The sequence below is a fragment of the Stigmatopora argus genome, chromosome 13 (genome assembly GCF_051989625.1).
Source record: "Stigmatopora argus isolate UIUO_Sarg chromosome 13, RoL_Sarg_1.0, whole genome shotgun sequence".
In the NCBI taxonomy this organism is placed as follows: Eukaryota; Metazoa; Chordata; class Actinopteri; order Syngnathiformes; family Syngnathidae; genus Stigmatopora; species Stigmatopora argus.
Genome location: NC_135399.1, coordinates 17,121,757 through 17,147,883, shown reverse-complemented (window position 1 = coordinate 17,147,883; position 26,127 = coordinate 17,121,757). Strand labels below are relative to the sequence as shown.

The 26,127-nt window shown below is 40.4% G+C and overlaps 1 protein-coding gene and 1 long non-coding RNA gene across 2 annotated transcripts in view; one reads left to right on the top strand and one right to left on the bottom strand.

The window, feature by feature from the left end:
* Window positions 1-10,518, top strand: part of LOC144087276 (tensin-1-like) — a 43,958-nt gene extending 33,440 nt beyond the window's left edge. Inside the window, exons 4-5 of the mRNA XM_077617686.1 lie at window positions 9,317-9,355; window positions 10,492-10,518. Of these exons, the coding sequence (XP_077473812.1) occupies window positions 9,317-9,355; window positions 10,492-10,518 (66 nt within the window). The remainder of the gene's footprint in view (window positions 1-9,316; window positions 9,356-10,491) is intronic.
* Window positions 10,519-17,836: 7,318 nt separating this feature from the next.
* LOC144086608 (uncharacterized) lies at window positions 17,837-24,589 on the bottom strand. The gene is made up of 3 exons (XR_013304535.1): window positions 24,520-24,589; window positions 23,756-23,882; window positions 17,837-17,973 (listed from the first exon to the last, which is right to left on the bottom strand). It is a non-coding gene; the product is annotated as an uncharacterized LOC144086608 (long non-coding RNA).
* Window positions 24,590-26,127: the final 1,538 nt, after the last annotated feature.

Genomic DNA, 26,127 nt, shown 5'->3' with positions numbered 1-26,127 from the left:
GATGTATATTACATTTCCTGAATTTCCCCCTTTTAAATCAATAATTGTAATTCTTTAATCCATTTTTTCGGTGTTTTTAGTTCAAAAATCATTTTGTAAAATTGAAAAATATATTTAAAAAAAAGCTCAAATAAACATTGTTTTAGATCTATAAAAAACTGAATATTCTGGGGTTTTAATCCAGTTCTTTTAATCCATTTATTAAAAAAAATCTAAATATTATATCTAAAATGGTCCAGCCCACATGAAACCGAGTTGACGTTAATGCGGCCCGCGAACCAACCCGAGTCTGACACCCTTGCTCTAAAGTGTCAAGTCCGTAAAAAACTCAGGAGGTCAAGAGGTTAAACACACGAATAGTCTTTGAAAGTCAAGGGAGTCGGAGTTGGACTCCTCTTAGCCAGTCACCATAAAGTCGATGAACTCATCACTGACATCAAGCGTAGAAAAAGAAAGCGAAGAAAGAAAGCTTATTAGCGGCGGTAACTTGAGACTCGATAAAAATGAAGACATTGAAGAACGAGAGCTTTCTCCTCCTCCTCCCAAATCTGCCCATACAAAATTAGGATTGAATCCCTGTATTTTCCTCTCTCTCTTTCTCTCTCTCTTTCCTTCTCATGACTAGTACGCACGCCTCGAACAAGAGGGGAGGAGAAACGCTCCGACAGCAAACAGAGAGGGAAAAAAGCCGTAACCCAGTAAGGCAGACTTTGCCTCCCTTCTCCAGCGCCGGCGTGCTGCACTGCGATGTTTCCACTGGCGGGATGTTAGGATCTGCCTCCGGCCGCACTTCCCGCGCTCTCCTCCCGATCGCTTGGACATTTTGACGCTGACTTTCAAATGGAAAAGAGGATAAGCCAGAGCGACCTAGACTAGACGGACTTTGGGGCTCGAACACGCACACACGGGGCAACTCTCCCTCTCTTTTTTGACACACACTCCCCCACGCAACCACCCGCGTTTTACCAAGGTAAAACGGAGCAGATTTTGCCTAGACGATGCAGCACTAAAAAAAAAAATTGCACCTAAAAGAGTCAGACAGGATGGCGACTGCATTATTTCAGGTAAGGAACCTGAATTTGGATTGAAAGGACAAAAGTATTGCTTGTTACTTTTTTTCCCCTTTTTTTGGGAAGTGCTCCAATTTTCTCATTGGAATGCACTAAAATGTTTGACAAGCGCCATCACTTAACATATGTAAGCCTTTTTTTCCACCGTTTCGCTCTGCCGTGTAAGCACACAAGCATCAATTTGTTTGGAATTGAAGTCACGTGTGCGTGTTTGCATGGCGGTTTACATTGAGTGGCTATGCATTTGGACTTGATGGGAATTTATACATTCCATCGACAGCATCCGTGTGGTCGTTTTGGTGGATGTTTTGCGGCTGACACCAGTAGGGCGTCCTGCTGGGGTGGGGGAAGTTCAGTCTGTGATTGGACCGCAAATTTTAGGGGAAAGTAAGGCTTGCATTGGAGAACATTGTTGGATGGTTTTGGTATTTGGAGGAAAGTGCTACTAGAAGATTAATATTAACTCACCTGGTGTGGTTTGTTTCTTGGGGGACGTCATGACTACCGATGATGGTGAGAGAGGTTTATGTTTTTATTTCTAAAATCGGCAGTTTTGTAGACTCGTAGTAAGCAAGTTTGCCTCGCAGAGTGTTTTTCTCTCTCTATCCTTTCCGTTTACGCATGGGGTTTTCAGGATGTTGGATTCTTTGAAGTGTTCATTTGTAGAATTTGGACTGATTTTTCTTGACCCACCTGAAAGAAAGTAAATTAATCCAATAAGTTAAATTCTTCGACAAGGAGAAAGCTTTTTGATTCGGCCTTTTCAGTCTCATGTTCTTTCTTTCTGGCAGATATCTTGCAAATTTGGCTGATATCAAACGAGAAAGGATGCATTACCCCCACCTAGTGGCTGTTGTGCGTCAATAAAATTGTTAGCAAGATTTAGTCATCTCTGTGGAGATGTAAAGTTGCCCTAATTGAGGAGTTAACTTATAACGAATATTTTATTTCAATAAACGGTCAGCACTGAGCAGAGTAAAAATACCATATTGACCCAACTATAAGACGACGCCTTCTTTTTCAAGACTTAAGTTTCCAAAAAACATTTTTTTTGAACACCAAACTCAATTTTTATACAGAAAATAATTACAATACATCTGAAACAAATAGTTATAACAATATATACCAGAGAAAAACTGTTATTTTGCCCCATACTCAAATCATGTGTAGCCAAGTGATGTATGAGCTTTAAAAATGAGCTTCCAAGTCAGACTTGCAGAACCTCTTTCGCGATGATCTAAAGCACTTAACCGCACCCTTCACGGTAGCGCCGAAGAAGAAAAAAAAGGGGAAATAGTTGGAAGCAGAGGCAAACACGACTCCATTTTCCCCGGACAACACGCATTACGCCGTGACATCTGGTTGCGCGGGACGGACGCGCATTGACTGGCGGCGAGCCCGCGCTTGACTGGATTTCAATGGAGGCATTTTTCATGATGATGAGCTGCCAAGGAAGCGCTACGCCAGTCGGTCAGACCCACGTCCCCCCTTTGGGCGAGCGTGATAGATTTCTAACCACAACGACTGCACGTTTAAGGCAGGAAACGGACATGGATTGGTTCGGCAGATTTGGAAATGAGGCATTTTTGGGGATACGGTAGTTTGAATGTGTACGTTTGTGTCTGTTTTCAAGTGTGTGGAGGTGGGGTTCCATTTCAGAAACGGACCAATAGAATGGTGACGCTTCTCGAGGGATGCAATACCCACGTGTGTCCGTTTTGTGTATGTGTAGTTTCCAAAAATCCCTAGATGTTGTAGATGTTCTATTTCTGTTAGCTGGAAGTATGAATGTGAGTGAAAATGTGACATTTATTTGCCATGCAAAAAAATGCTCGATGGGTTTGAGGTCTGGGGATGAGTCGGACGTTCCAAAAATTGTTGTATTTTACTGAGTCGCATCATCCCAAAAGTGTGGTGACATCACCCCCACTGTGTTTCCCACGCGAGGTTCTATTTTGGGATCAATTGGGTTCATCGTGGTGTCATCATGCCAAAAGATTTTCAGCTGGAATTTTTATGGCTTGTTATTTTTCCTTTTGGGACAAATTTCAACCTGGCTTGTTCTCGGTGCAAATGATTGGTTTCCATTTTTGAGTGTCATTTCCTTCTTTTCATCTAAATCACCTACAAACATCAGATAGTGCTTTTCTTTTTCACTTCCTAACAGTTGTTTTTGCAACAACTTTGGCTGAAAATAAAATTTCTTGCCCGAAACCTCTAAATGTGAGAAAACCGAAACTTAACATCACTTGACACATTCTATTGAAATGACTACAAAACATCAAGATCCAACATAGGCCAATTTGGATCATGATTTTTTTTTTTAAAGTTCTTGACATTTAATAAAAGACTACTTGACTATTTGAAATGTACTCTTGAACTGACAGACAAGTGTTTGCAGTTACTCATCACCACACTAATGACGGCACCGTAACAGACGGGCAGCTAAAACAACTAAAAAAAAAAATAACAAAGGGATTCCAAAGTGGCGAGCCAATACTCCTAAGGCAAACGCAAAAATACGCCATTTAAAACGGGCTGGGGCAAGAGCGCAATCTCGCCTCGACTTGTTGGATTCATGCCTCTCCAAATCATGACACTCCTCCTACTACTACTACTACTACAAAATAAAAATGTCAGACAAGGATATCAGCAACTTGCAAATATTAGCATTTTTGGCCTCTCTATCAATCACAGGAGCCAAAAAGTGCGATTTCGTTACAAAATTTTAGAAAACAACGACTCTGAAAGGTAAACACGGTGGTTATGTTTTACTTCCATTGGGATCACGAGGCCTTCTTTGGAGGAAAATTCTCGCCCCGGCAGACGCCAAAAGTTTTGGGAAAGCCTTACATCACAGGTGTCAAAGTGGCGGCCCGGGGGGCAAATCTGGCCTGCCGCATCATTTTGTGCGGCCCGAGTAAGTAAATCATGAGTGCCAACTTTCTGTTTTAGGATCAAATTCAAATGAAGATTATAGATGTATATTACATTTCCTGATTTTCCCCTTTTTAAATCAATAATTGAAATTTTTTATCCATTCTTTTTTCTTTTGGTGTTTTTACGTCAAAAAGCATTTTGTAAAATCAAAAAATAAATATAAAAATATTTTCGGTTTTCCACTTTAATATTGAATATTATTTAAAAAAAATTAGTACTAAGAAAAAAAAGTTCAAATAAACAGTTTTATATCTATAAAAAAACTGAATATTTAGGGCTTTTGATCCAGTTCTTATAATCCAATTTAAAAAATCTAAATATTATATCTAAAATGGTCCAGCCCACATGAAATCGAGTTGATGTTATTGCGGCCCGCGAACAAACCCGAGTTTGACACCCATGCCTTACGTAAACGCGGTCGCTCGATGACATGCCGCAAAACCCGGGGTCTCCACGTCTTGGTTTCCCACGTCCTGCTTTATCCCCCCTTTGCCCTTCGGCACGTTCCTCGGAGCTCCTTCGCAGCTCCTTCGCAGCTGCCCAATGACGTCATGTGGAAAAATGTTTTTGCTGGCCTTGAGATGCGAAACGGAAGATATTTGAAAGGCTTCTTCACTTTTTTGGATGAGGCTTGGAAAGAATGACATTTCCACCATTTTGACCTCACGCCGTCAAAGCGCTTTCTTTGTGTGGTGTGAAAAAGTGGCTTGTTAGGAGGTGGAAATTTCAAGAGGTTCGACTCCCATGAAAACAGTGGTTGTTTGTCAGGAAAATATAAAGCAATTTGTGACTTACCCAGTGGATATGATGTGTGGATCAGGCCCAAAAACCGAGACGCGGACTGCAAATAATCCAGATCACACGGGCCTCCATTTGTGAAGTCCTTTAAGCTTCTTTATGTGAAATATAAATCAGCGGCACTCAGACAGGAATCAGCGTTTGAGCCAGGTGCTTAAACTCTCGCTCGGTCCTGTCCACTCCACGGCGGCTCGGTCCAGTCCGCTTGATATATTTGACCCTTTTCACACACAAAAAAATAAGAAGAGCAAAAGAGTCATAACTCTCACTGAGACTTTGCTATAAATCAATAGTTAAGATGCCTAGATTCCTTTTCTCTTTGATAATAATCCCACACGAACCCGCGGTTTGGCACGCTCCGTCACCGTGGATACAGCGATCCTCCTGTTACTGGTTGCACCTCATAAATTTAATTTGCACCCCCAATATCGAGACCTGGATCAGCATAAAAGCAGTCTTCGGGGGGGCAGTAAAGAAACGAGGAAAATGGGCAACTGCTAAAGACAGATGTGTAATCATATTCATTCATTTTCCGAGCTGCTTATCCTCACAAGGGTCACGGGGGGTGCTGGAGCCTATCCCATTTGACTTGGGACACCCTGAATTGAAGCCCAGCCAATGGCAGAGCACAAGGAGACAGGCAACCAATCATAGCTAGGGTTAGGACATTCAGAGGGTTCAACCAGCTAGCTTAGCATGTTTTTGGAATGTGGGAGGAAACAGGAGTACCCGGAGAAAACCCACGCAAATCCACACAGGAGGACCGACCTGGGATCGAACCCAGGAACTACGAGGGTTAGGCCACATGTGTCAAAGTGGCGGCCCGGGGGCCAAATCTGGCCCGCCGCATCACTTTGTGTGGCCCGGGGAAGTAAATCATGAGTGCAGACTTTCTGTTTTAGGATCAAATTAAAATGAAGAGTATAGATGTATATTAAATTTCCTGATTTTCCCCCTTTTAAATGAATAATTGTCATTTTTTAATCCATTTTTGGGTTTTTTAGTTCAAAAATACTTTTGTAAAATCTAAAAATATTTTTAAAAAAAAGCTAAAATAAACATTGTTTTAGATCTATAAAAAACTGAATATTCAGGGCTTTTAATCCAATTCTTTTAATCGATTTATTTAAAAAAAATCTAAATATTATATCTAAAATGGTCCGGCCCACGTGAAATCAAGTTGACGTTAAAGCGGCCCGCGAACCAACCCGAGTCTGACACCCCTGGGTTACAGTGTTCACCCAGCTAGCTTAGCATGTTTTTGGAATGTGGGCGGAAACCGGAGTACCCGGAGAAAACCCATGCAAACTCCACACAAAGGACCGGCCTGGGATCGAACCCAAGAATTATAACTATAATTGTATTTGTTTGAATCATAAAGTCCTGCAAAGCGTTATGTCGTTATTGACTTATTGAGACTGACAGCCGTTACACGACACGAGCGAGCACGACGCACGTTATTAGCCGAAAAGGCGCTATGTGTCAACGAACGCGGGCCGACCAGCCAGAGACGGCCGACTCGGACCTTTGTCTGCAGGAAATGGGTCCTGGCTTAATGTCGTTAACACAAGCCTCTGCGGAATGCAACAACACAATTATCCTTTATTATATTACAATCATTTGAATAGTCTCGATAGCATCGCTGAGCCTTCCCACGCACCGCCAAGCGCAGACAAAGACTGTATTGCTTTTCAAAAGTGCGGATTTCGGAGACGTCAAATATTTCGTCGTTGTAGAACAGGGGTCGGGAACCTTTTTTTCGACGAAGAGAGCCATCAACAATTCATATTTTCTTATGTTATTCCTTGCCATACGCCGAATTTAAAAGTCAAAATACGTGAAAATGCGTTTTTTTTTTTGTAATTTCACCACGTTTAAATTTGAAAAAATCGAATACTTTTGATAATCAATGCATTCCAGAAGAGTCTAATGCAAAAAAACCCCCCAAAACAATGAAGATTAAAGCAGCTCTAGACAAAGGTTTCCAAATTTTAGCTCACAGGTTAGCGAAGGGCTAGACGCACCCATCGAAAGAGCCGCATGTGGCTCCCGAGCCATATGTTCCCTACCCCTGTTCTAGAAGTTAATTAGGCCAAATGGACACCAAAAACCTCCTTCATTTTGTGTTTATTAATGAATTTTTTTCATGTCATATCATTTTTCAGTCATCAAGGATGCAAAAAATGTAAAAAAAAACAACCCTAATTTTTGTCATACAGTCTAATATTCAGAGAAAAAATAATATGAATATAAGGAGATTAAAATGGAACTATTACAAGGTTAGAATCTAAATATGATGAACGTCAAATTATAGATTTTACTCTTGTGAAACTGTCATTTTGTTTTTCTCTAACATGAACCGGAAGTTGTTTGGTTTCTAGGACATTTGGAGCTTTATGCGATTCCTGCTGATAAAACTTTGATGACAATGACTATTGCTAACATAGGCAACATAGTTGTAAATTAAAAGATTTTCCGATGGCGGTGTCCCTTGAGATTTCAATGCAAAAAGTGTGCCGCCTCCAAAAAAAGGTTGGAAAACACAGAAAATTCACATGAGCAGTTGCGTAACCTTCGGAGCGGCGATCCTCCCCTTTTGAAATTTTCAGTTGATTTTGACAGACAAGGTCGAGCCGTAATTAGTCCAATACTACGACATCGAGTCTGATATCACGTCTGAAGCTTAAGCGAGTTCCTTTACAAAGCCGTCATTTCACAAGCAGAGAATGCGGGCGGGCAGACCGCCGCCGCCGCCGCCGCACGTTCCGTATTTGTCTGCCAGACACGCAAATCAATGAGCCGATAAGACCGCCGACTCTGAAAGAATTAACGTTCTAAATCAAACGTTGGCGTTTCACGTCGTGTTGCTGGTTCTCAGCCGGAGGGCTGTCAGGTGAAAACATGAAGCAGGCCCAAGCAACGAGTCAAGGAGTTCGAAGACCACTTCAAGGCCGAGCCCCCCCCTTGAAAGACAAACGGGACAGCCAACGATAAGGGAGCGTTGGGCTACATTGTATAGCTGTATACTCAGATACTGTATAAACACACACACGTCGAATCGGCGGATGAAATTGTGTAAAAACAGAGACACATTCCTTGGCACTGCCCTCGCCGTTTATCAACGCTCGGATACGGTGACGTGTGGGGCAAATGACAAAGCGCAGACCCGTTAATAGTTGGTTTGGATATTATGAAACATGTTGAGCCAGGTTGGGTAAGTCAGAAATTGCACCCATGTCATGAAATGATTGGTCCCACAAATGGAATGGAAAGCCTTTATCGTCATTATACAAGTACAGAGGTGGTGAACACGCGGCTCTCGAACTGCATCCGGCTCTTTGTTACTTATTTTTTTGGCTCTTTGCCTTGTTTCCTGTTTCTCTTATTTGTATTCTCTCTAAAAGGACACTCAAATTCATCAGGGCACAGTAAAAACAAATAATTTTTAAAAAAACTCATTTGGCAGATTGGATTTTTTTATGCTACTTCTGATTTAAGGCGTGGCTCTTTGACTCTCACAGTTTCAAATTTTGACTCTTTTTGTCTAATTTGTTGGCCACCAAGTACAATGAGAATTAAAGCGTCATCATAGAGTGCACACATTAATAAATAATCGTAAAAAAAATGATATATCCAATAAAAATGAAGTGCGCTAATAAGTGTTAGCACCACGAATTGGAGGTGTTTTAGCGCAAAATAAAAATTTGCAGTGCCGAGACTGAATTAAAAGTCTCAGAACATAGTGTTATGGCATTTTACGTAAATTGCAGTGACCATACTCAATTGGGTCTAGATCGGTTGAAAACTCGAGTTGAGTATGATGCTGGCAAAAGCTAAAGATGTCCGTAAATGTAAATGAATATAAATGTTAAAATGATTGCAGCGGAAAAAGCAATCTGTGACATGATATAGCGGTTCAGGAAGGAAACCTCGGCGTCCTATTTGTCTCGATAGTCATCGCTCGCGTCTCCTGTTGGCGGCCATTATCCCTGCGCTCTTCCTGTTCATCACTTCTGACGAGTTCTGTCACTGTGAAGTCAGCGGATGCTAATCTGATTATCCCCAGATAGATCATGAGTTCCTTTTGAAGGAATCCCACTGCTACCTCAATATGGACATTTTTATTTTTAAATTTTTGCTTGATAAGCTCGACGTCAGTCCGAGTTGAAAACATACAAAACCGGCCCGGATAGTCATGTTGTTAAGAAAGTTCTGTTGCCCTGTAATCATGCAGCGGTTGGTTCAACTTTTAAACATTGTCATTTCATGATTCACACAGTATATTTTAAACAGCGGCATGAATAGATTTTTTTGGGGTGGTGAAAGCTATGCCTAAATTATTTTTGGTGGAAGGATATTGTCATGTTGGGGTATCATTACCCCATGGGAAGTACGTTTTTGGGCCTCTGAGATGTTCACACAATTTTAGAGATGAAGTCGGTCTGATAGAATGTCAAAGTAGTCCATAAAAAGATAGAAATTTACCTGTTTTTTTCTTCTTTTTTTAGGTGTCTTCATCTTGCGTTCCGACGACCAACTACGAGCTGGTAAGTGGATTTTCTTCTTCAATAAAATGATGCAAATGATTGATTTTTAAGGAATTCCTCTCCTTTAATTTAGCGATGTGACATTTGCAAAGTTCCTGCTGAGATGCAGGACCTGCAAAAAATAGATTATAAAAAAATGCAGCAATGTTACGGTCAATTTTCTCGATTTTGTAAGGTTAAAATTCATCCAAAATATGTTGCTTTGGTAAATTTGACATCTGGTAACGACATCAAATTCTGCAGGCACGTCTAAGATGAGTAAAACCACCAAAAAATCTGCTTCTCAAAGTCGTTGCTATTTTGTAGGTGGCACTTTAATGTCGATTTGTCTTCCTCTAGATTTTCTCTTTTAACCAAACGAACAGAAAGAAACAACGTAAAAAAGCAGTCTTCAAGTTCCCACCCTCAATGAGTCAAAAAAAATAAAAACACAAAACTATTATAACTCAGCAGACCAACAGAACGTTAAATTTAGTGACACAAAGCTTGGAGAAGGAATATTTTCTTTTCCCAAAGCAGACATTTAACCTCTGCCAATAGAAATAAACTACAAATATAAGGCTGTTTTGGAGATATGAATCCAAAAGTTGCGGTCTGAAATCAAAAGAGCAACTTTGGGGGTGAAGGCAACGGCTTCTGGGAATCTGCACGATGGTGATGACATATTTTGGTCTAACGATGGACGTGGGATGGAGTGCGAGCGAGCGAGCGAGTATGAAGTGGATTTCAAGACAAGCAAAAAACACACTTGCTTCTTTGCCTTTTTTGGTCAACAGGCCCTTCGTGCGGCGGCGGCGGGGATATGGATTGCGCGCCATCTTTCTTGCATGTTTTGTATTTTAATGGTTTTGGATGCTTGACAAACTTAAGCACCCCCCTTAAGCACACACAGTGAGCCTTCAACATTTCTTTGCTCCCAGGGAAAATGCTTCTCTTCGCGGCTTATGTTTCATGCAAAGACTAGTTACTATGTAACGATGTGCCAACATGTTATTTTTAAAAAGAAAAGAAAAATTCAGGGCCAGATGCCTTCTGCGTGAAGACATTTTTTTTCAAAGTTTGCAGGCTTGGTGACGTGTTTTTTTTTTCTTGTTGAAATTCCCCCCAGGTCAGGTCAAAAAATGTCTCTTTGCCAGGTCAGGTTTGGAATTGAGCTGGACTGATCTCAGATGGGTTTCTTGAACATGAAACTGCACCCAAACGCCCTCCACAGACACCTGATCTAAATCCAATAGAGCACATTTTGATGTGGCGGAACGGGGGGCACGGACCGCAAATTATCATTTAACAGGAACCAATCCCTGCGAGGAACACTTCCAATACCTTGTTGAACCTGTGCCATTAGATTAGAACTTTATTTCATCCCATATTCGGGAAATTTCTGGGTTGCAGTAGAAAGACAGACAAGACACACAAGACATTGTAGACCTAGTTAAGAAAAAAAACCCATCAACAATTACGAATACAATTTTGAATTGAATTGCATTGAATTAAACTATTTCTTGGTTGCAGTAGCAAGACAGACAAGAGACACATAAGACAATGTAGACCTAGTTAAGAAAAAAAACATGAACATCCACGATTACGTAGAAAATTTTGAATCGAATTGCTTTGAATTAAACTATTTCTTGGTTGCAGTAGCAAGACAGACACAAGACACATAAGACAATGTAGACCTAGTTAAGAAAAAAAATCAACAATTACGTAGAGACTTTTGCATTGAATTGGATGCTTTTACCATCAATACATATGTAACAAGATTTAAAGCTTTCACTACGTCGTGCACAAATAACAACAACAAACAGACAAATAAATAATCAATAAATAAGAAATAAATACATAAGTAGTCCAAGTGAGATCACGTGCACAAATGACAACAACAAACAGACAAATAGATAATCAATAAATAAGAAATAAATACATAAGTAGTGCAAGTGAGATCACATTCCGTTTTGCGACGACGTGCTCATGCCAATCCCTAATGAGCGTAAACGGTATAGATAATGGATAGTTAGCGGGTGTGTCTGCAAGGGGGGGTGCTGTGTTTGCATACCAACATTTCCTAGAAGAGTTCAAAAAAAGTCTTGTTGAATTCTTTCAGATTCCCACTAGACGCCCGGTTACATAAGAAAAAGAGTCTATTAGTGGGGGCAAGTGCGGGAAGGCACTTTAGGGTCACACATTCTTACCCTCAACTTTTTCCCATGAAGACAGACCACTCTCTACTTGTATTGGGGAGTGTGCGGGTATGTGGGGGTGTGGGGGTGTGTCCTGAGGGATCCCTGTCGTTTTAATAGCCCTGACTTTAACCTAAGGGGATGGGAACCGGACTCTTGCACGCTCCAAATTTAGTCGAAACTCTCCAAACACGCTTTGTTTACATTTCGTGGGACAGATGCGGCTTGCTATCGCTCATTCGCTCTAAACTTGGAAAGTCATTTTAGCACACGTAATCATATGTTTTTAAGATGATGGCAAACAATTGCGTGCAGATGGCTTCAGGGATGTTTTATGAACAAGATAAAGAAGTCATGTAAAATAGTCGTAACTTTTGGAATGTTTACATGGTTGGTTACAAGTGTGGGAATAAAGGCAGACACGTTTTTCATATGTTAAAGCGCTATTATGATGTTTTATTTCTGTTGTTGGTTTGCTGGACGGCACTTTTGTTAAATTTATATCTTTCTGTTTTTAAAAAAAAAATTGTATAAAAATACATCTTTAAAAGATAGTGTTAGACAAACAAAGGCAAGACTTGGACAGCACACGTCAACACGCATCAAAAAGTGAGCAAACAAAGGGGACTTAAATACACGGACGTGATTTAACAAGACATGAGGAACAGGTGAGAGGAGGCGGGACATTTTGGGGCGACACCAGGTGAGAGCGGTGGCCAATCACAAGGAGAGGAGCAACTAAGGCAAAAATGTGGGGGGAAAAAACAACAAAAAAAGACACTTTTATAGAGAGCAAGGATGATCTCAGATCATTTGTTGCTAAATTTCACTTTAAACAATTCATAGGAAAATATGATTGTTGATGCTAGTCCATTCTAATATTTATAGTACAGAAAAAAATACAACTATGATGCTTATTAATGATAAAATAAACTGTGCCTGCATTAAACTCAGGGACAATGATCGTTTATATCCATCTGCCGCCTAAAAAGTGTTTCTTCTTGCTCTTGTACTTGATGTACAAATAGCCATTTTGGTTAAAACGCTATCCAAACAGCTGTGCAGGGCCAATGAAAAGTCACCATAATAAGCCACCGAGCTGTACTGAAGAAAAAAAGCCTCATTTTGGCAGGAACCAGCGACAAAACTCTCAAACAAGCTGCTATTAAAGAAAAATATATATATTTCACTCCGAATATTTCCCAGTGCACACCCTTGGTGGAGGCACTTTCCTTTTGATTTCACACAGAAATATACAATGAAGAAGAATGATAACATGGAATATTTCCATTTTTTATGATCTCCCCGGGCTTGCGTGGGTTATCTCTAGGTACTCCGGTTTGTTTTCTAGATAAACCACTTCATCTATTCAAATTTTATTACACTTTCAGTTTTCAAAGTTGCATTTGTTTTCATCAGGAATGTAAATGTGTCTTTTTCTGACATTGCACGAGGTTCAAGTCCAACCCAAAACACTTTTGTTCTCATTGCAACCCGCATGGTGCCTCTTCACAATTACCCATGCCATGCGCATTCTTAAAATGAGAACATTTAGAACATCAAAAACCGAATAATTCTCATTATATCAGCATCATCTGACTTTGAAAAACACTATTGCGCGCCGTAAAAGAACTCAGTGTTTTCCGGGAGCGATGTTTGGTCTCCCAGCCTCACACCCGCACGTTTACGCCAAAAGCGGCGATCGGAACCACAGCGCCGTCCGCAGTGAGCGGGCCAGGCCAAGCTAAATGGGCTGTGTCTCTATCCCGTAAGATGAAACGCTATATATTTAGCCCAGGATTCTTTCCCCCGAAAAAGGCTCGGCGTTGCCTTTATTTATTCCTGCAATGCCGAGGGGAGGAAACTCCCTGCGTCTCACTGCTTTTTCTCCAGAAGTGGGCTGTAATTTAGCCGGCCAAAGGAGCTACTGTGTTTACGTGAAAGGAAGCACATGGCACGGCGGCGACGGAGATAAAGATGTGGGCGAAAGGCATTCTGTGACGTGATTTACACTCGTAGGAGGAAAACAAGATAGACGACCGACCGCCTATCGTATCAGGCGGCCCTGCTACGATTTCCTAAACTCGTCCACCATTTTGTCCCAAATCCACATTTCCGTACGCTGCCAGGAAACGTTCAGACAAGATTAACAATCCAAGTCAAATACTATACAGTTATACCTCGACATACGAGCAATTTGAGATACGAGTAAGATTTCGGGCAAATATTCATCTCGAGATACAAGACACAATTTGATCATGGCCACTGTCTTTTTGGTTGCAACGCCCCTGTGTAATGTCTCCACGAGCACTGGGCGGAGCCTTGCATTTTTTCAGTGTTTTTTTTCTCCCCGTTAGTCAGTGCGAATGGCGGAGCGATCGCTAATACGAGAGGAGTATTTACTACTTCTTGTTAGCAAGTGGTTGAGCGTTATCCTATTGTGAGGACATTTGTGTGCATCATTTTGGGAATATTTTGAAGGGAATACAAAAGCAAACAACCCTTGATAGGTTGCATTTGAAAGTCAGGGTGGAGGCGGGGCCAGTAGAGCCAACCAAGGAGAAAAAAGGTATCAACATTTCTAACAAAATTAGAATTAAGTTTAGTGTAAGGTTATTGTATGGAACAAATTAATTTGTTTTTAGTTCATTCTTATGGGAAACGTTCATTTGAGTTACGAGTAAATCGACATACGCTCGAGCTCAGTCCCGGAACGAATTAAGCTCGTATCTCGAGGTACTATCCACCTGTTAAGTTCCTCTAAACCACATGTGTCAAAGTGGCGGCCCAGGGGCCAAATCTGGCCCGCCGCATCATTTTGTGTGGCCCGGGAAAGTAAATCATGAGTGCCGACTTTCTGTTTTAGGATCAAATTCAAATGAAAAGTATAGATGTATATTACATTTCGGGATTTTCCCCCTTTTAAATCAATAATTGTCATTTTTTAATCCATTTTTTCTGTGTTTTTAGTTCAAAAATCAGTTCGTAAAATCTAAAAAAATATAAAAAAAGCTAAAATAAACATTGTTTTAGATCTATAAAAAACTGAATATTCAGGGCTTTTATTCCAGTTCTTTTAATCCATTTATAAAAAAAATAATCTAAATATTATATCTAAAATGGTCCAGCCCACGTGAAATCAAGTTGACATTAAAGCGGCCCACTGTTAAATGTTTTTTAATATTTATATTATATTTAGATATTAATACAGTCTTTTCATATGCCTAGAACTGAACTATTTGATGAATAAACTTCATGATAATTATGCTTGTGTATTTTTGAAGAGGGGCGAAAACATACAGCATGGTAGTAATAATAGGGGTGATCCTACTTGGTGGTTTTCCGATTATCGCGGCCATGTTTGGTCTGCATTATCCGCAATATTCGAGGGATTACTGCATATGTCATGTTGTTTCACAGAGGGAAAAAGCCACGTCTTTACTTACAGTAGATTCTTTAATGGAAAAAAAATGTGACGCTCAGCTGACTCGGTTTAAAGGGACGGCGAGGTCGTGACCTCGGAATGCGCCGAGGAACCCGAAAGACGTCAACAAGGAGGGCAAGCATTTGGTGGTCAGCCTTGCGTGCAGGTGGTGCACAACTCCTGACTGCACGACAATGATTCTTTCATCACTGACGTGGTTTCTCCATGCGCCAAAAAACTTTTGTCACAAGTCACGCGGCTACTGATGTCTGTTTTGAAGCAACGCCGGCTTCTTGGAAGCTCCTTCATAGAAGGACTCTGAGAATTAAATCGAGTTTGCTATCGCCGTCGAGGACAATCAGCGACGTTACGGTAAATCTGAGTTGCGGGAAAGCAATCACACGAAACAAGATGACTGGCGGTGTAAATAGTGCACATTTTAACTCATTTATCGTCTTGTGATGCTCTCAAACTAGAAGATTGAGAGTCTCAAAGAATGACTTGGACAAAATCCGACTTCTATGGCGGGTTATTATGGGCACGCACAGCATGCAGACAGCAAGCATCTGGCTGCAATTGCGCCAAGCGGAAATGCACACGCGAGAATAGCTGCTCGCGAGACCATGTTGTGTTTTTCTGGGTGTGCGCACAATGGCTCTATTTGTGTCAAAACGCTTGCGGCTGCAAACTTTTGGCCGGGAGCGGTTTCACCCGTTGCTTTTAGCGCATCCGTCTGACATGGCCTTTTTACTTCATTTTAAGAAAGAACAACAACAACAAACATGCTTACACGGGCCGCTATAACGTCAACTTGATTTCACGTGGGCCGGACCATTTTAGATATAATATTTAGATTTGTTTTTTTATAAATGGATTAAAAGAACTGGATTAAATGCCCTGAATATTCAGTTTTTTATAGATCTAAAACAATGTTTATTTGAGCTTTTAAAAAAATATATTTTTAGGTTTTACAAAATGATTTTTGAACTAAAAACAGAGAAAAAATGGATTAAACATGACAATTATTGATTTAAAAGGGAGAAAATCAGGAAATTTAATATACATCTATACTCTTCATTTGAATTTGATCCTAAAACAGAAAGTCGGCACTCATCATTTACTTTCCCGGGCCACACAAAATGATGCGGCGGGCCAGATTTGGCCCCCGGGCCGCCACTTTGATACCTGCTCTACCATAAAGCGAGGGCAAATGTTGATGTTTAAATGGCTTTTAGGGTCGTAACGGGGTATTCTTCCTTGTAAAATGTCGTCGGATATAACAAGTTTGACAAGCCACGTTATGAACGTTGACGCCAGGCTTTAGGGCAGAGTTATGCCGAGGTCTTTCTTTTTGGTTAGCGGTCTAGTTTGGGTGTGTAAAATGTGTATTCTTGGGGTTTCTCGGCCATACTATAATTTCACTCCTGGATTTAGTGACCAAAGTCCACTAAAGTTTTTTAAAGAAACAAGAATGCTGAGCGTCATCAATATTGCGGCATACCATACTATGTATACATACAGCCATACAGTACAGAGGATTGCGGTTTGTTAAATAATGAATTTAATTCAGTTTGAGTTCGATTTATCTAATAAAGGAACAGCACATATTAATGAACATATGTAAATATGTAAGATTATAGTCAAAGGATAATTTCCATCTTTAGTCCCTTGTGCAGTTTGACGATAAACGATGAAACATACACACCCACACACCCACACACAAACTAGCATACTTTTAGGCAGCGTTGTGATCGCAATTTTGTTGTTCTAACAGCCAGGCTTTAAGATGATTGGCCAAGAGGTTCAGAGACGGGAGTTTACATATGGTAATTCCGTATCGAGTTCCAAGTATGGGCAATCGTTCGGAAGGGAACTACACAGTCACCTCTAGAACCAGCGTTGGAATTTTATTATATTTTTTTTTTACAAATTCTTGTAGTGGAAGAGGAGCTTTGTGATGGAAGATTTTGTAAACTAAGGTGGCATCAGCATATTTAACAATATCGTCCCAGTTCAGGCGTTTGAGTTTTTTTAAATATCTGACAGTCTGATACATTTTGCTACGAGGACTCCATGGCAAAAGATGACTGATATGTCCTTTTCCTTGCGATTGGTCGTCACGGAATTGCCTATTCCTCGGGACACAGGCCTCCTATATTTTTCTGAGTATCTCATTTTTCCCCTTCCTCCTCATCTTGTATGTTTGCTCCACTCTCTCAGTCCACGGCTCTCTCACCGTCCATGGCTGTATATGGCATTGAAAAGCCAGTCCGGCGTTTTCGTTCCTGGCTAATGGAAGCCGCCTTGTCTCTTTGAGTAAATATTTGCGTAGCGGGGTAATAGATGGGCCCTCACATCCAGGGCGGAGTACCGTTTCACTTCGAGGCCACATTAGGGCAAAGAATGGTGCGCCGAGTCACATCAACTTGCCGTGATGAAACATGATGTAAGGTGAAGTTTTTAAGGCGGGAAGGTGTTGCAAAGCAATGGGTGACCTCACGTCTTGTTTCTTTTTCTCTCTCTCTGTTTTTTTCCTGAACAGGCGCCCACCAGTGACCTGCCTCTCAAACATGTAGACACAATGGTGAGTGGGCTATTTTTAACCAACGTGAATGACATCACATTTGGGTTTGGTTTTGAAATCGTACCCAGCGGCAATGTTTTGAAACTTTTTGGGGTTCGTGTTAATGGAAGTTCTTTCCATTTTCACGGACTTATTTTGCACGTTTTCATTGGGGGTTAGAGAGAGACCTGTATTGTTGGGAGTCCGGTCCAGGATCGTACTTGTCCTGGAAGCCAAACAACAGATTGTGGCTTGCTATTGTCTTGCTGAAATAAGAAAAGACGTCCTTTGGATGGCATCTGATGCCTTGACAGATGTTGAAGATACCCACGCCAAGTCAAATGAACACGTCCCTGTCCTATCACAGACTTTTGAACTTTGCACAGACCACAATCATGACGGTCCTGTTCTCAAAGTCAGATATTTCACATTTTTTCTCTCTGTGCCAGCCCATCTGCAAAAATCATAGTCTTCAAAAATCTGGTGGCATTTCTCTGTATTATTAACACATAGCGACTATATGGCCCTAGAGTTTTAGTTTCAATGAGTCGTTTCTAAGCCTCCTGCTTCAATTTAGAGTCCTAGAGAGATATTTACAGACCCTAGGTGAGTTATTTATTTATTTTCGCCTTTGGACAAATGCGATTTCTACACCAAAATAAAGCTCTTGTTTTTAATGAAGCAATGAATCAGTGGGGGATTTCCTCTAGCATCCCTCAATGTTGCCAGTCTAAGGAAATATGTACATGCTAGAGGAATGTATGCTTTTAACCTTTTTATTGCAAGAGTTTGGTGTGGTCTGATTGAACTCCCAGATGTTGGTCCGTCCATTTGGGTTTGACTAAAGGAATTAACAAGTAACAACAGCCAGCATGCTTTCCCCGCTGTACTCAACAGCTGATTGTGTTCCCACCACTCAGCAAATGTATCACACAGTGGGATTAGCAGCTGATTTGCAACCATGAAAATGCGGCTGTTTTCTATTTGGGTCTCATTACCGCAAACGCGTTTTATACATACACACACACACACAAGTAGTTTAAAGTTCAGTTAAGTGTCATTCGCCATGCGAAAGATCACAGATCCATCAAAACCACATTTTGGGACAGTTGCATGCAGGAAATATTAAATATGTCATTATTAGTCGAGTGGTTAGTGCGTCTGCCTCGCAGTTCTGGGGTCGCGGGTTCAATCCCAGATGGGTCCTGACCGTGTAGACTTTGTATGTTCTTCCCGGCTTGTGTGGGCTTTCTACGGGTACTCCCATTTCATCCCACATCTTAAAAACATATAAATTGGATGCTAAATTACCCCTGGCTATGATTGGTTATCCTTCGTCTCCTCGTGCCCTGCGATTGGACGGCCAATTCAGGATGTTCTTCGCCTAGTGCGTATAGTTAGCTGGAATAGCCTCCAGCACCCCCTGCAACCATTTTGATGCTAAACGGTTCAGGAAATTAATAAATAAATAATAAAGTGGAGCGTTCACTATATGACCCTCATGTGTACAGTAGCAAATTTGATGTTTTTGAAATGAAATTGTTGGATTTTCAAGTGATACAGGGGGCGCTAGATAACGATTTCATGAACTATTTGACATATTTTTCAAAATATAACATTAGCGGGGTTCACTAAAACCCCCCCTTTTGTGCAAGTATGGCGCACTGGCGTGTGTTGAGGGTACACGCATGAATGCATATTTGATTTCACGTGTGCGCAGCTGCTCTCGTCGCTCAGCCATGTGCTTGCCATGTTGGGGGGGGGGATGTCTGGGGGCTCCCCGATTACGCCTCGTTGCCTCCCAGCCTTGCGTCCGTTTGCCTTATGACTACCCAAGTGCCTCGCTTCAATGGACCCCCACTACCCCCCCACTTGACTCATTTTTTTGCTTTGTTGTTGTCAAGATAATATTATTGGACAAGTAGATACGGACAGTGCTGTAAGGGATAGCAGACAATTACATGACAAACTAAGACAACATCTTGCAAATTATCGTCTTATAAAAGAAGGTGAATGATATTTAAGAGGATACGCTCTGGATACACATGAAATGGGAACAGGTTGTATGTATGCATAATAGTACTTTATACTTTTTTCATCTAAATTTGGTTCAGTTGGTAGCTTGTTTTTTCCATTATTTAGTTTCTTTTCAATTGAATTGAAAATTGTTCAGGTTTTACGTTCCTGGAAAACTATCGGAATAATATTTCTTAACAGATCCTCCAAATGAGCACCAAATTATAAAAAAAAATTGCTGATTTAGTAGCGGCCATCTTTTTAGGATAGCAAATTGTTGATCCTGGATTTTACCCAAAATGTCTGACATGAAAGCCACGTAAAGCGTTTTTTTTTTTTTTAAATGGATCAAACGGCTGTCGCGTGATAACTTTTTGTCAAATTTCCAGATGTTGCTAATAAAGGATTTCCAGGCGGATTTTTTTTCTTTGTTATAACTCTTGAGTCAAAATCTGAGGATTCCCATCAAATAGAATTTTGCGGTTGCCACTTTTAATTTAATTTTAAACATTAATTTAAAAAAGTAGGAGGATCAAAACTGTTTTTTTTTGTTTTGTTTTTTGAGTTGGGACACAGACTTTGTTCCTTGCCACAAACAGGGTTAAATATGATTAAATATTGTCTCTTTTGTTGTGTGACTCAACAAATCTCATGTTGATCCCAAGATCTCAGCCGCAGACTGTTTTGATGCGAGCCCGCGCACCGCCGAGGGGGCGGCCAAATCTCAAAGGGGAAAAGTGGAAGAGGAGGTGAAAGATAACGAGATGGGAGAGCGAATGGGAGGGGGCAGGAAGAGAAAGAGAGAGAGGAGAGGGGCAAAGTCAGAAAGCCAGAAAGACCAGAAAGCCAGAAGGAGCCCACCAGGAGCCAACAGAAGCACGGCAAAAAAAGCCGGATCATGTGTGGGAAGACGACGGGAAGCCCGGAGTAGAGACACGATTTTATCCTTCTCCAGTATCTTCCAGAGATGAACAGAGAAGGTTCTTTGAGGAGGCGGCTCTCCTCCCTCAGGGGCGCTTGGCGATGGAGTACGGGATACTTATTCAGGAAGGTAGGCGGCAGGGGAACCAACACTAGATCAATTGTTTTGGGCCAAATGTCATGTTTTGACCAGGAAAATTGTTTTTTTTTTTTAAATATTCGTCTGCATGGCTTAAGATATAAGCAGTGTTGATTCGTTTTTGGAATAGTTTGTTGTTACGAATCGTCGCATGGCTTGCAATGATGCTGATATTAGTCTACTTTTGGATGAAAAAGTGTCAATAATGACTTTGACAGTTTTTCCAGAGTGTAACCACATCAATATTGTTGATTTTTATATTCCTAGCGCTTTTTTGGGTGGACTTCATAAAGTACAAACTTAAAGGATTTATTTGGTCCAGAATTTGAAGCATTAAGAGTACATTTGATTTTATTTATGAATGTATCAATATTTATTTGATCAATTTGACATGTGAAATAAGTCGACAGTGTTTTATCTTCTACATCAAAGTATGAAAGTAGTTTTTGTTGCTAAACACGTATTTTAAACCAGATGCAAACTATTTTTATTCTTGTATTTATTTGGGTTTCAAAATATAACGGGGCGGTCTGTCATGTGGGTCAACCCAAATTAATTAAAAAAATACATTTTATTCGTATCACAAAAGCTTTTCTGCATGTGTCAAAAATATTCTGAGATATAATTGGTCATGCTTTTTTTTTTTGGAGTACTTCCTGTGTTGTGGTTGTGGTCCTTATAGTAGTGTTCCTTTTAGGCAGCTGATACAAATGTCTGACTCCCCGTTTTAGTCGCCCCGCGCCTTTCTCAGAGGGTTAATTTGTAGGGCCGACTTGTAAAATCCATCTCCCCAGATGGTTTTCATCTGGACGCGGGCTTTTCAAGAGCTACCCTGCCCCCTGCTTTTACTTCTAATTCTTTTAACACCAACCTCCTATACGGCTTTTCAAGGTTTTCTTTATTCTGAATAGGGAAAAAAAATACTACTTTTTGGTCTACGGATTACAAAGAGTTGATTACAAAGTGACTTCTAGTAAACATTCGTAAATCTCAGTTAAGCGATGGACATTTATTATTTCGGATTAAATGTAGTGGCACACGCAGTACGCAAGATCGATAAGGGAGTTTTTACATGTAAAAAGTTGGCTAGAATTATTAAATCTGATTTATTTCAAACAAAATCAGCATGTGAAGATAAAATAAGAAAATATACCAATGCAATGCGAATGTCGCCTCCCATTCAAATGGTTTAGGGTTCTTTTAAAATGTCATCATTTCTTATTAAACTTATTCCTTGCCTGTTTTGGCGATGGATGTTTGAAATTGGAAGGCGGGCAGAATTGTGGGCGGAGCCCCGTGAATGGATCGAATTTGAAAGAATTCAAGCCTGATTTGTAGTCTAGAATTTGATTGTGTATGAAAATGGCGTTCTAAGATAAAGGCTCTACCATTCGAAATCCTCCAAATTGTGTCTTTTCTCTCTCATTTGGTTCCGATCCGACCGGTTCTCGCTCGTTCATCACTGTTCAACCTCTCGCGACCTTCTGGTCCTTGTTAGAGGCCCTCGTGGCAGACTGGAACGTTTAGGCCAAAGCCCGAGGGAAGCAACCGTGTTGCCTCGTTTCGACTGCGAATTCTCAAGATAAGGCAAATAGTGCAACAAAAAAAAAACAGCGCCCTGAGCGCTCTAATATATTCGTGCAGACGTCAGCAAAAATAATAGCAACAGCTCCCACCAATACACAGAAAATATCGTTATTTGCATTCCTACAGATGGACTGAATAACAAAGCATATTCCGTAATGTGCACGAAATTGGTCGTTGTTGACTCCACATAGTTTTTCTACATCAACATTATGATCCAAATAAAGACCACTTGTCGTAATGGGGGTCAAATTGACCCATTTTTTAAGTCAGTGTGTAGTGGACTGTAAGATATCGAATGAAAATGCTTCATTTGACATATTTTCAGCACTACTGGGATTTCTTTCCTGGAGCCATTTTGGCCGACTAAACATTCCTGACATCTCATTAGCCCACTAACATCATTACATTTTTTTTTTTAACCAAACAACAGGAGGGTTAACTCATGGAGAAAGATCATCCTAATGATCGATTATTGGGTCTTGACCTATATTTCCACCGTCGAAAATATATCTTGAGATGTCGCATAAGCGAATTAGCAAAAAAAACAGACATGCACAATTACATTAGTGGCAAAAGTCATTATAATTGGAAAAAAAAAACGATTTATCAATGATGCTCCTACATTGTACGACAACTTATTACGAGAAAAGTGGCCTTCACGATGGAACGCTTGCATCTTGGAGCTAATTCAGATTAGATTAGAACTTTATTTCATCCGTATTTGGGTTTTTAGTGTTTATTAGTGTTAGCAGGCTGCAAAACATCATCACGCAGTCTTGACACGGCGTCTGATCTCGAGCACGGTGATGGATAACGGCTTATTCTGTATACACGGGACCCAAACCGACACTATGGGGGAGTGAACAAGTCTAAACGCCCTTTGACCCCATGACCTCGAGCTGGTTTTGAGGAGTAAAGACACCCCGGGCTCAAACTGAAATACTTCTAGCCACACTTCCTCCACAATTTATGAGAATTGCCACTTTTCTAAATGACAAAAATGACTATCAGCAAAAAAAAAAAGTGCAGAATTTTAAAATAATTGATGGATATTGCAAGAAAGCTCCAAAATACTGTATTATATATGAAATAGGGCTTGGTCTGTCTTATCTAAGATCTTCCCTTGATGTACTTCAACATAGTTACGTGCTGTTAAAAATGGCGCCTGCAGCAAATTGTGAAAATATCATCAAATATGGCTTAAATCCAGTCTATTTTGTTGTACTTCTAAGTTTGAACACTAGATGGAACGAGGCAATTTAACAATTAAGGGTCAAAGTCTGACAAAATGTTGAATTCAGTTCGGTAAACTGTTCAATCTCAGTATTTTGTTACATGTAATACAAAAATCCAATTGAGCGTTATGTGATAATTTTCTCCCCATTGACGGCAAAAGACGTCCAATCCAATTGAACTAGGGCTATGGCAACAACTGAACGATAAAAATAAAACCAAATATATTAAATATGTCGGACACCCCTGGTCTACATTTTAGTGGTGATCATTCAATGCCATCTATCCCAGTTCAAATGGATTGGACTTCCATCAGCGTCCATAAATTTAACGTCTTTACCTTCTTTTTCTTAGGGCTCAACCAAATCCTCCAAAAGCATGGAATCTCGGCGCCGACCTTCCAGGTAACGCTGTCTTTTCATCTTCAGGATTTCCCGGTATGGGCTCCAGCACCCCTCATGAAAAAACTGAATGAAACAAAGGAAACACTGTAGTATTCATTTGGCTGCATACACCAACCGTCATATTATGCGACATCTAATATTCATATAAATTTTCCACTTCTAACTTTTACAGCTCATCTAAGAGCTGTTTCATGCTTGCAAACACAAAAAAAAAAAACCACTCCCCCAAGCATGACACTTCATCATTAAAATGACGTGCAAGTCCACACACTGAATGTGTTTATTCTATTCCTCCCGGAGGAAAGAATCCATAATGTCAGTAAAATGGCAGCTGTCTTATGTTATGCAACATGTCTGCCTAAAAGAAGATTTTCAGTCCTTAAAGTCTGACATATATTTACCTTTTATAGTATTCCACTGTGCCTATAGAATTAAGGGATGTTTCTGAAGAATCACTCTAAAACATGGACATCCATTACATAGATCGCGATCTACCAGTAGATCGCCATGGTATCATTGGTAGATGGCATGACAATAACAAATCTATGGATTTCCTTAGCTAGGCTCGTATAAGAGTGGATTTTCACCCACGTTCCCTCCCATACATGTTGATAGAGTACAATTCATGGTATAAATCATGACATCATTGCTAAGCTTTGTCAGTGGCCTGTAAAAAAAAAAGTAGATTGTGCAAGGTTACCTCCTTGAAAAGTAGATCTTGTAGCAAAAAAAGTTGGAACAAGTGTGTGATACCTTTCCACAAATGTGGTATGTTGCAAGTGCAATCAGTGGATTGCAGTCAGGTGCTTGTCGTTTCAGCACAAGCCCTCATTGGTTGAACTCTGGGTATGTGGAACAAAACACTTTGCCCACCCTTGAATTTCAACTCTAGCAACAAATTAGATCGGGGGAGGTTGGCTCATTGAAAAGTAGATGTTGGAGCAAAAAAGTTTGAACACACTCTAAAACACGTGTCAAAGTGGCGGCCCGGGGGTCAAATCTGTCCCGCTGTATCATTTTGTGCGGCCCGAGAAAGTAAATCATGAGTGCCAACTTTCTGTTTTAGGATCAAATTAAAATGAAGAGTATAGATGTACATTAAATTTCCTGATTTTCACCATTTTAAATCAATAATTGTCATTTTTTAATCCATTTTTCTGTGTTTTTAGTTCAAAAATCATTTTGTAAAATCTAAAAATAAATAAAAAAGCTAAAATAAACATTGTTTTAGATCTATAAAAAACTGAATATTCAGGGCTTTTAATCCAGTTCTTTTAATCCCTTTATAAAAAAAAAATCTAAATATTATATCTAAATTGGTCCGGCCCACGTGAAATCAAGTTGACGTTAAAGCGGCCCGCGAACCAACCCACGTCTGACACCCTTGCTCTAAAACATGGTATTGATGCCACTAAAATATCACAAAAATATTCCCCTTAACTTCAACTCTAAATCCTACCTTGCTGTTATTCAAACAACTCTACATTTTAAAATCCCTGAGCTATATTCCCAACAATTTATATCATTTCAGATTATTATGCTTAAATTTAGAGAAAAAGCAAAAGACTAACAAGAATACTCCAAGCTATTAAAAAGGCCTGAACTATGAGGCCCACCCGACGTGTGAGAACATTTTTCAAGTCCATCTTTGGCCAACGGAGAAGCTCCAGCGAGCAATCCGAGCGGCGCTTCCAGATGTGCACGCCGTTTTTTTTTATTGTACGGTCCAATCGGGACGAGCTCTCCCTCTTGTTATGAGTCATTTCCTGTGGGCTGCTCACAGCTGACAAATGGGGGAAATATGAAGCTGTCTGAGTGCGCGGGGTCTCCTCAAAGACGTGCCCCCCACCCACCCACGCACCACCATTAGCATTTCTTGTGAACTCTCATGGTGAGCCATAAAAGGATCGTGTTCCTTTAAAGGGAAGAAGAGTGTGATGTGCAATTCGTTGGTGGCCATTTTTACCCAAAATTGGGTCGAATGTGGGGTTGAAATGGACTCATTTGAAGGAAGGAAAACATAAACATAAGCATAAACATAAACATATTGCTCCTCAGCATCTGGCTTGGTGACTTTTTGTCCTCCCAGACTTGAAAAGGATGTGAAGTGTACCAAATCATGTTTTCTGCGGTGCAATTGTGTCGTTGTGTGGAACAACACAAGGCAAAAAAAGCACAAAGAAAAGTCTGTTTTCCCATGAATCACCGTTATGAATCATATTTTTCTCGTCTTATGTCTGCTGTGGAGAAAGAATGTTACCGCGATACGTACATTTTTGAGACAATTGTTTTTTTTCCTCCATGGACA